Source organism: Olea europaea, unplaced genomic scaffold, assembly GCF_002742605.1.
Source record: "Olea europaea var. sylvestris unplaced genomic scaffold, O_europaea_v1 scaffold2062, whole genome shotgun sequence".
Classification (NCBI taxonomy): domain Eukaryota; kingdom Viridiplantae; phylum Streptophyta; class Magnoliopsida; order Lamiales; family Oleaceae; genus Olea; species Olea europaea.
The window spans coordinates 90,160-100,764 of NW_019238535.1; the positions used below are offsets into that span (position 1 = coordinate 90,160).

The 10,605-nt window shown below is 32.6% G+C and overlaps 1 protein-coding gene across 1 annotated transcript; it reads right to left on the reverse strand.

The window, feature by feature from the left end:
• Positions 1 to 3,329: 3,329 nt before the first annotated feature.
• On the reverse strand, positions 3,330 to 4,507 carry LOC111379919 (UDP-D-apiose/UDP-D-xylose synthase 2-like). Its single transcript, XM_023003365.1, has 3 exons — positions 4,123 to 4,507; positions 3,587 to 3,679; positions 3,330 to 3,479 (listed from the first exon to the last, which is right to left on the reverse strand). Exons 1-3 carry the CDS (start codon positions 4,399 to 4,401, stop codon positions 3,345 to 3,347), a joined length of 507 nt encoding a protein of 168 aa, XP_022859133.1. The 5' UTR covers positions 4,402 to 4,507; the 3' UTR covers positions 3,330 to 3,344.
• Positions 4,508 to 10,605: the final 6,098 nt, after the last annotated feature.

Sequence of the window (10,605 nt, forward strand, 5' to 3'; positions counted from 1 at the left end):
GGCAGAAAACTGCATCAAAGAACTGTTAAGGCACGGAATAGTGCAGTAAAATGCTCCAGATAAAAAGCAGGCATCGTCAAAACACAAGCAAAGAAATTTACCATGAGACTCGTGTACAATACTAATAAATTATGAAGGCAAAACTACATATGGTGTCTTTCTGGGTGCTGAGGAGAGACTTGGCGTCTATCATTGAAGACTCTTATGTGAAGAGTTAGTCCAAATGTTTCGTGAATTCAATAGTTATATACAATGACTTATTTCAAGATTCCAGCAGAAAATCTCTAATTACTCAAGAATATTTGGAATCTTGTAAAGCCGTATTTCTAGTTATGAATAACATTCTTAAATTGGATAAGATAAAAAACAGAAAATCCATATAAATCATATAAACCTATGTTCAAATAATATTTCAAATCCCAGTAAACAGATAATAAATTAATAAAGCAAGATCTACAGGCATTGCAGTGACGATTCAATCAACACTGATTCTCCAAGGTCATGCATCCTCTAACATGGAAGTTAAGACACTTAGAAGAAAACTAGTATGTTTTAACCATGACATGAACAGCAAATATCAACTTAAAATTTCCACTTGCAGTATATCTTGCAAAACGGAGTAAAGAAGTATCCGATCATATGCAACAAAGCATGCAATAATAGAGGCAATAATCAAGTAAACTTTCTCACTCTCTGGCTAACACTAGGAAAACAGTGCATCGCTCCAGTTCTACCTAAAGCTTTACTGCAGAAAAGCAGCACTGAAATAAGTTGCACATGTCCCAAGGATTCTTCTTCACTTTAATGCAGGCCACCCAGATTCTTATTCTTTTTCTTTTTCCCTTCCAGACTGGAGCTAACTCTCCTCTAAAACCAAATAAAGCCCTCAGATACATGGATGGAGGCAACGACAAGCATCCACCAATTTAAAACTAAAAGCACCAAGACAGCATGATGTATGATCTTACAATCAAGGAGTTTATTGCCGTAAATAATATTTCAATCAGCAATTTCCCATGGTTTGATTTGCAAACCCTACTTGATAGTATCCATCGAGGAGTTATAAGCTCAAATAATATTTCAATCAGCAATTTCCCATGGTTTGATTTGCAAACCCTACTTGATAGTATCCATCGAGGAGTTATAAGCTCAAATAATATTTCAATCAGCAATTTCCCATGGTTTGATTTGCAAACCCTACTTGATAGTATCCATCGAGGAGTTATAAGCTCAAATAATATTTCAATCAGCAATTTCCCATGGTTTGATTTGCAAACCCTACTTGATAGTATCCATCGAGGAGTTATAAGCTCAAATAATATTTCAATCAGCAATTTCCCATGGTTTGATTCGTAAACCCTATCTTATGACCGTTATCAACAGATATGAAGGTATGGCACAATTTATTTGAATAATGGAGAAAAATTGCTTGTCATGGTTCACCCATTTTTTCAGAGAGTTTCCATAATAAGCAGGTCAATTAGCCTTTTTATTTTCATGAAGGGAAGAATTTAAGTTTACTATTACATATTTCTGTTCCAAGTATAATCAATCACCTGAGGTGTAAATATAATCAATCACCTGAGGACCCAAGGAGGCAACCTGATGAAGAATTTGAAAGGAAGAGGGAGAAAAGAAAAGACAGAAGAGGGCGGAAAAAGAGAGAAGACTTAGGAGGAAAAATTCAATACATCTGTAAGTTGTAATCAATAAAATGTTGTGTCCAAATTGAAAATTCTAGGTTCCCTTTTACAGAGTTAAGAACTTAAATCAAAGCAAACTTCTAAAATATACTAATCAAACTATCAAAGTCCTGGTTAGAGCATGTTTGAGTTGGATTATCTTAAAGATAAGCTCCAATCGTCTGGCTTATGTTGGCTTATTTTGAAGGTAGGTCCACCCATTTGTAAGATAAGATAAGCAGTCCCAAACACGCTCTCGATCAAAACTACTCAAACCCAGTTTAAATCAACTTCTGTTTTTAATCTTGTTAATCCTAGAATAGACTTTTAGTTTTGGATCACAAACTCTGTTACACAATGCCCAAAGTTTTGCCATGAAATGCGCTTTGCAGAACCTATTGTCCATTGACTAATACGTTTTGCATTGTCCAACAAAAATTAATACTAACTTTTGTCAATATTGTACAGTGGACTATAACTTGAAAGATAACAAAACTCAGTTACAGGATGGAGATTTGGTTTATAATATAACAAAATAGTGATAGTCCCTACTAGAATCCCAAACTATTAATTTAAAGGAAGTTGAAGACAGCTAACACGAAGTTATTGGGCAATGGACAAACAGGAACAACTGCAAACCAACAGAAGGCAGAAAACATGATGCAAAGCAACTCCAGCGTCTCAATAACAGTCTCCAATCAAACGTGCTACAGTTGTTGCAAGAAATTTTGAAGGAGAATAAAAACAGAGAAGAAAGTAATTCCATAATCAAGTTGTGCTCTCCGCAACTTCCTTCTCTTTCTTTGTCATTTTGCTCCCATCCATTTTATGGCTGTACTATATTTTCAGTAAAATTTAAGTCATGTTTCACTCTAGAAGTCTAGTCCTTGAAAATTACGTTAAATATGAAGTACAGAGTTAGTTTAATCAAACAATAATTATTTATTTGTTTGATAACTAAAGCTTAAAATAAAAATAAAAAAAACAGTCACCAGTAACATATGAATACACCCTGCTCCTCCAATGCTTATCTACCATTATGATGCATAGAATCTTCAAATTACAAAGCATTATCCACTGAAAACATTCATATTACTTATGTTTTAAACTTTATTGCAGAAAAATAAGTAGATAGGTGCAATCAAAACTGCCTGAAGTATATGTGTGTTTCAATTAATCCTCACTATTAAAAATTTGCATGTTTTCTTTTAAATACTGTGAATGGTGCATACGAGTTATTAGTTCAATTAAAATCCCAATGCACTAGTATTTGAAAAAGATCGGTTTTGACATTTATGTGACAAGGACTTATTCTCATGCCAAGAGCAAAAGGGATTATACTCCACTGTTGGGAAAATATTTGGTTCTGAAAAGGTCACAACTCCACAGGAGCAGATGGACTCTTACCAGCCAAAAAATTTAATTCATGGGAACAAGAGGTCAAGAATTCACCAATAGACAATCACAATTGCTTTGAACATTTCAATGAAGTTATAGATCAAAGAATCAGTGCAGAGACCACTCACTGAGAGATCGTTCAATAGATCCTATATTTTGTGGTACGTCAATTTTCTTGTCACAACAATCTCAACATAGAATATGGGAATAAAGATTTCTTATATGTATTTATATAATTTTTTTCTAAAGAAGAGGCAGGAATTTTTAATTCCAGAAACGCCAAAGGCTTACCTGCCGTAATGGACTAGCTTTGGGTAAAAAGCACCCAATGGTTTTCCCATAAACTTCACAAGTAGAGAAGTGTATGAGACGTTTGCTGTTTTCAGAACAGTACTTGACCTAAATCCAGAAAAAGCAATCACATTACAAACCAACTTCACTTCGGCCAGCAAGTAAAACTAATTGAATCTTTCAAATGAACAACAAATGTGACACGAGGCACTTACCACGGGAAGAGCATCGATGAAGTTGCTGTAAATTGTGTCAAGGGGACGCGTGTTGTAATCAGCTGGAGTGCAAATTGCAGCAAGATTGATTGTCTACATTGCAAGAAATAGTATGCAACTCAATCCAAGTCGAATTCAGTGTATTATAAACAATCCGCGTATAATATAGAACAAATACAGTACTTTCACAGCTTTAAATGAATATAAAAGTTCACCGCAGCACATCTCAATAAATCAATATACAGTTATACTCTCCGACGTGATAACACAGAATTTCAGATGCGCGTATCCAGCATAGATCCAGATAAACTTGGAATTCAGAATTAAATCCAGTACGAGAATATACTAAAACAGCAATCACAGAAACTAAAATTAAGCATTTTCCTAGAATAGCTCAACACCACACAAAAAAATTGAAAATCCAAATTTCCAAAGCAATCGCAATGCAGATCCGACCACCACAACACAAAGCCAGAATGCCACGAGAATATATCAAAGAAGAGGTGAAGAAATGACAAGGAATCAAAGAACGTTACAAGATCCGCCATCTTGATGAGGCCTTCGAGTCGTGGGTCGTTCTTGATGTTGAGTCGGTGGAACTGGATGCGATCGGCCCAAGGTGGTGAGCCCGAGCCCGAGTGCTCCAACAGGTGCTTGATCTTGTCACTGTACACATCCACCGCCAGCACCTTGTGCGGCGTCTCCGTCATGAGCTTCTCACAGAGGTGCGAGCCAATGAAACCTCCGGCTCCAATCATGCATATCGTAATTGGCTTAATTGGATTCCCGTCTAGATCTACTCGCCCGGTCGCCATTTTCTGATTTGATTTATTTCTAACTTCACCGCCTCTCTACTGATTATTATAGATGTAGAATTGAATGTGAGCGCCTGAGCGTGTAATCGACTAGAGAACAGGGGAACTGAGTGAATATATAAGGGGAATTTGGTCATTAGCCTAACTTGATAATGTATTTAACCTTGGTTAAATGCCTTTGACCAATAATAAAAATAAATAAAAAATTGTAAAATATTTTAGCTAGCAAAATGATAAAATTATCCTTTAGCTGTAAATTTAATATCTTTCAATTTTTTCATTTCTTCTCCAACTTCCTAATTTCTTTTCTTTTTTTTTTTTAGTGAAAATAACGTCTTCTTTCCCTTTCATCTTCTTCAATGTTAAGTCTTCAAAATTAAAATAACATATTTTCTTCTTTTCAAACATCATTCTTGCTATCTTAAAATTATGTTTTTTATTATATTCTCACTTATTTTGGGTATTTTTTTAGTATTTGAACAAGATTGGGTTATCATATCATTTATATTTAAAGAAAGGAGAAAGACACTCTTAAAAATAGCATTTATGTTGTATTTTTATTATTAAATATAGTATTAAATAATATTTAGTTGGTATTATTTTCGTATTTAGTGTGCTTTTTGTGTTTTCTACAATCATTGGATGTAATAATACTCCAACTATTATATGAAATATAGAACACCACTCCAACCGTTATCTGTAAAGTAAACGACACTACAGTGATTATTTGCTGTAGTTTGATTTTTTTCAATAAAATGACTCTAATAGTGGACTTACTAAAGTATATATTATAAAAAGATTCACTAGTCATAAAGAACGATTGAAATGACATAACTTTTATAGTATTGAGATGGTGAAATTATAAGTCATCACAATTATATATGTCGATTAAATTAATAAACATATCTATCAATTTTTGTACCTTTCATGTACATATTACAATATAAATAAGTACTGCTCATTATTTTTCAGGAAACAAATAGATCGTGACTGCTTATACTCGTATTTATACAAGTAACAATATAATTGTCGTTTTCATGTCCAGTGACAACGTTCTGAAATTCACCTATATCCTAAAATTCACCTATATCCGATTTTTTAAACAAAACAATATTTAATAATGAACTCCCTAACATATAAAACATAGAAAGTTTGACAATATCATAAATAACGTAAATGAGTTCCACTATTGACTCCTGAGGCATAGATAAGACGTAATTACTTTTACTCGTGTTTACACATATAACCCTTGTTTGAGTCTCATTTTTCATCAAAATGAATTATTAAACAGTAATTTGATCTCATTTTAATCGTACGTTCTTCAATAAAATAATATTATACGCAAACTGAAAATTTTTTCTTATTTTTTTAGCTACACATTCTCCATCAAAACACTATTCGAAAATTCTTATTAAAAAAAAGAAAAAGAAAAAGAAAGGGGGCTCAAACAACCCTATAATGACACAATGGTCGTTTTCATATTAATAACGACATTTGTGCTGTTTTGTTGATTTTTCATACATTTTTGTTAATCTCTTTTAAGTTAAATGAAAATGGAACAACTTAGGATGTCCAATTCTAAAGATCGTTGCGTTGGAAACAAATAAAAATAATGGAGAAATCAATAGAATAGCTCCAATGACATTACTGATTATAAAATGACACTTGCGTCGTTCTATCTATGAACACGAGTTTCAGTATCAACAATTCTTCCATACCTTGAGAAATAATAAGTTGAACTCATTTAAGTTATAAGGTTGACATGACATTTAAAAAGAATTGAGAAATATGCTCATTACTTGTATTTTTTTGAAAATAATAGAATCACTTGTGCTTTCATCAACTTTATGTCAAATAATCTATGTTTTTTCAACCGTTCTTTGTTGCGCGATCTACTTTTCATGTGTACTTTAGAGATCCAATGCTTGAGGATGAGAGGTCATTGAGAACGACACTTTATCGTTATTGAGATGAAAAGTTCTAAGAGAATGGCACAAATGCTGTTTAGAGAATGAAAGTGTTATTAAGAACGGCACTTGTGTCGTTACTGAAATGAAAAGTTTTAAAAGAACGACACAAGTGCCGTTATAGAAATATAGCTTATCCAGGAGAACGTCATTTGTGCCGTACTTGTAAAGAGAACGTCACTTGTACCGTTAAAATAATATATACGCAAACTGAAATTTTTTTTTTTTTTTTTAGCTACACATTCTCCATCAAAACACTATTAGAAAATTCTTATTAAAAAAAGAAAAAGAAAAAGAGAGGGGGCTCAAACAATCCTATAATGACACAATGGTCGTTTTCATATTAATAACGACATTTGTGTTGTTTTGTTGATTTTTCATACATTTTTGTTAATCTCTTTTAAGTTAAATGAAAATGGAACAACTTAGGATGTCCAATTCTGAAGATCGTTGCGTTGGAAACAAATAAAAATAATGGAGAAATCAATAGAATAGCTCCAATGACATTACTGATTATAAAATGACACTTGCGTCGTTCTATCTATGAACACGAGTTTCAGTATCAACAATTCTTCCATACCTTGAGAAATAATAAGTTGAACTCATTTAAGTTATAAGGTTGACATGACATTTAAAAAGAATTGAGAAATATGCTCATTGCTTGTATTTTTTTGAAAATAATAGAATCACTTGTGCTTTCATCAACTTTATGTCAAATAATCTATGTTTTTTCAACCGTTCTTTGCTGCGCGATCTACTTTTCATGTGTACTTTAGAGATCCAATGCTTGAGGATGAGAGGTCATTGAGAACGACACTTTATCGTTATTGAGATGAAAAGTTCTAAGAGAATGGCACAAATGCTGTTTAGATAATGAAAGTGTTATTAAGAACGTCACTTGTGTCGTTACTGAAATGAAAAGTTTTAAAAGAACGACACAAGTGCCGTTATAGAAATATAGCTTATCCAGGAGAACGTCGTTTGTGCCGTACTTGTAAAGAGAACGTCACTTGTACCGTTTTGTCTATAAACACGAGTATAAGCAGCCACAACCCATCCAAATCTCGAAAACCAATAAGTTAAATTCCTTTCAATTGCAAGATGTATATGTCATTTACAAAAGTTGAGAGATGTGCTCATTAATTATATTTATAACATATCAATACATTGACTTGTGATTTTACAAAACTCAATATTATATAATCTATATCAATTCAACTATTTATCACATGATCAACCTTTTTTACTTTCTTAAGTTATAGGATTCAATGTTTGAGATCGTTGAGTTGGAAAAGAAGCAAAATATTTGAAAAATCAACAGTACGGCACAAAAGCTGCTAAACGACACTTGTGTCGTTCAGCCTATAAACACGAGTATACATAGCTACGATCCATCCATGCCCCGAGAATCAATAAGTTATACTCATTTCAGTTGCAAATGGGCATATCGTCTCTAAAAGTTGAGAGATTTGCTCATTTCAATTGCTCAAGTGACTTTTTAACAATACAAAAACTCATTCATGAGGACAACACAAGAGAAGTTAGGGCACCCTATACGTGTGGTCGTTGTGGTGAAAATGAAGCAAAGTATTGAAAAAATCAACCGAACGACATAAGTGCCATTAGACGACACTTGTGTCGTTCTCTCTATAAACAAAAGTATAAACAAGCACGAACCTTCCGAATCTCGATAATCGATAAGTTGAACTCATTTATATGGCAAGATGGACATACCATTTATGAGATTTGAAAAATATGCTCCTTAATTATATTTATTAACAAATATAGATCATGACTTGTGATGTCACCGACTCGATATCATATAACCTATATCAATTCTACTGATATTTATTACATAATTAATATTTTGAACTTTTTGAAGTTCGGGGGTCCAATTGTTGAGATTGTTACGGTGGAAAAAAAAACAAAATATTGGAGAAATCATCATAACGGCACAAGTGTCGTTCTATCTATAAGCAAGAGTATAAGCAGCCACGATCCATCCGAGTCCCAATAATGGATGAGCTGAACTCATTTAAGTTACAAGATGGATGTACTGTTTACAAAATTTGAGAGATATGTGAATTAATTATTTTTTTAACTAATGAAGATAATTACTTGTGATTTCACAAACTTGATATCATATAATCCCTACCAATTCTACTGTTATTTGTCATATAATCAACATTCTGACTTTCTTAAGTTAAGGTGTCCAATGCTCGATGTCGTTGCGGTGAAAAAGAAGCAAAATATTGGAGAAATTATCATAACGACACAAGCCGTTTAATCTATAAATATGAGTATGAGCACCCACAACCTATCCGAGCATCAATAATCGATAAACTGAGCTCATTTAAGTTACAAGATGAACATGCATTTACAAAATTTGAGAGATTCTCTTAAATATATTTTCTAACGAATGTAGATAATGTTTTGTGATTTCTCCAACTTGATATCATACAATTTATGTCAATTCTACTAATATTTGTCATATAACTAACATTTTCGAGTTTCTTAAGTTAGAGAATCCAATGCTTGATGTCGTTATGATGAAAACGAAGTAAAATATTGGAGAAATCAACATAACAACAAATGTGCCGTTAAAAAACACGTGTGTCATTCTATTTATAAACACGAGTATGAGCATCTATATCCCATTCGAGCATCGAAAATCGATAAATTGAATTCATTTAAGTTGCAAGATGGACATGATATTTACAAAACTTAAGAGATATGCTCATTAATTATATTTTTTAACGAATGTAGATAATGCCTTGTGATTTCTCCAACTCAATATCATACAATTTACGTCAATTTTACCAATATTTGTCACATAACTAACCTTTTCAACTTTCTTAAGTTAGGGAATTCAATGCTTGAGATCGTTATGGTGAAAACGAAGTAAAATATTGAAGAAATCAACATAACGACAAAAGTGCCGTTAAACAACACATTCAACGTTCTATTTATAAACACGAGTATGATCACCCACAACTCGTTCAAGCATCGACAATCGATTAGTTGAATTTATTTAAGTTGTAAGATGGACATGACGTTTACAAAATTTGAGAGATATGCTCATTAATTATATTTTCTAACGAATGTAGATAATGCCTTGTAATTTTTCTAACTCGATATCATACAATCTATGTCAATTCTACCAATATTTGTCACATAGCTAACATTTTCGACTTTTTTAAGTTAGGGAATCCAATGCTTGAGGTCGTTATGGTGAAAACGAAGTCAAATGTTGGAGAAATCAACGTAATGACAAAAGTGCCATTAAACAACATATGTGCCGTTCTATTTATGAACACGAGTATGAGCACCCACGGTTCATTCGAGTACCGATAATCGATAAATTGAATTTATTTAAGTTGCAACATGGACATGACGTTTAAAAAATTTGAGAGATGTGCTCATTAATTATATTTTCTAACAAATGTAGATAATGCCTTGTGATTTATCCAACTCAATATCATACAATCTACGTCAATTTTACTAATATTTGTTACATAACTAAACTTTTCGGCTTTCTTAAGTTGGGAAGTGCAATGCTTGAAGTTGCTGTGGTGAAAACAAAGTCAAATATTGGAGAAATCAACATAACGACAAAAGTGTCGTTAAACAATACATGTGTCGTTCTGCTTATAAACACTACTGAGCACCTACGATCCTTTCGAGCCTCGATAATCGATAAATTGAACTAAGTTAAATTGTGAGATGGACATGACGTTTACAAAATTTGAGAGATATGCTACTTAATTATATTTTCTAACGAATATTGATTATGCCTTGTGATTTTTTCAATTCGATATCATACCATTTATGTCAATTCTAAAAATATTTGTCACATAACTAACATCTCTGACTTTCTTAAGTTGGGAATTCTAATGTTTGAAATTGTTGCAGTAAAAACGAAGCAAATTATTAGAGAAATCGATATAACGACAAAAGTGTCGTTAAACAAAACGTGTGTCGTTCTGTCAATAAAAATGAATATGAGTATCCACGACCTATTCAAACATCGATAATCAATAAGTTGAACTCATTTTAGTTGCAAGATGAGTATATCATTTACAAAATTTGAAAGATACTCATTAATTATATTTTCTAACAAATGTAGATAATGTCTTTTGATTTCTCCAACTTGATATTATACAATCTATGTCAATTCTATCAATATTTGTCACATAACTAATATTTTCGAATTTCTTAAGTTAGGGAGTCCAATGCT

Bases quoted from the DNA above. Each gene is read 5' to 3' on its own strand.
- LOC111379919 (XM_023003365.1), bottom strand. From the start codon at position 4,401: ATGGCGACCGGGCGAGTAGATCTAGACGGGAATCCAATTAAGCCAATT. The intron at 3,680-4,122 runs GTAACGTTCTTT...CTTGCAATGTAG, and splicing joins TCATCAAGATGGCGGATCTT to ACAATCAATCTTGCTGCAAT. The intron at 3,480-3,586 runs GTAAGTGCCTCG...TTCTGGATTTAG, and splicing joins TCATCGATGCTCTTCCCGTG to GTCAAGTACTGTTCTGAAAA.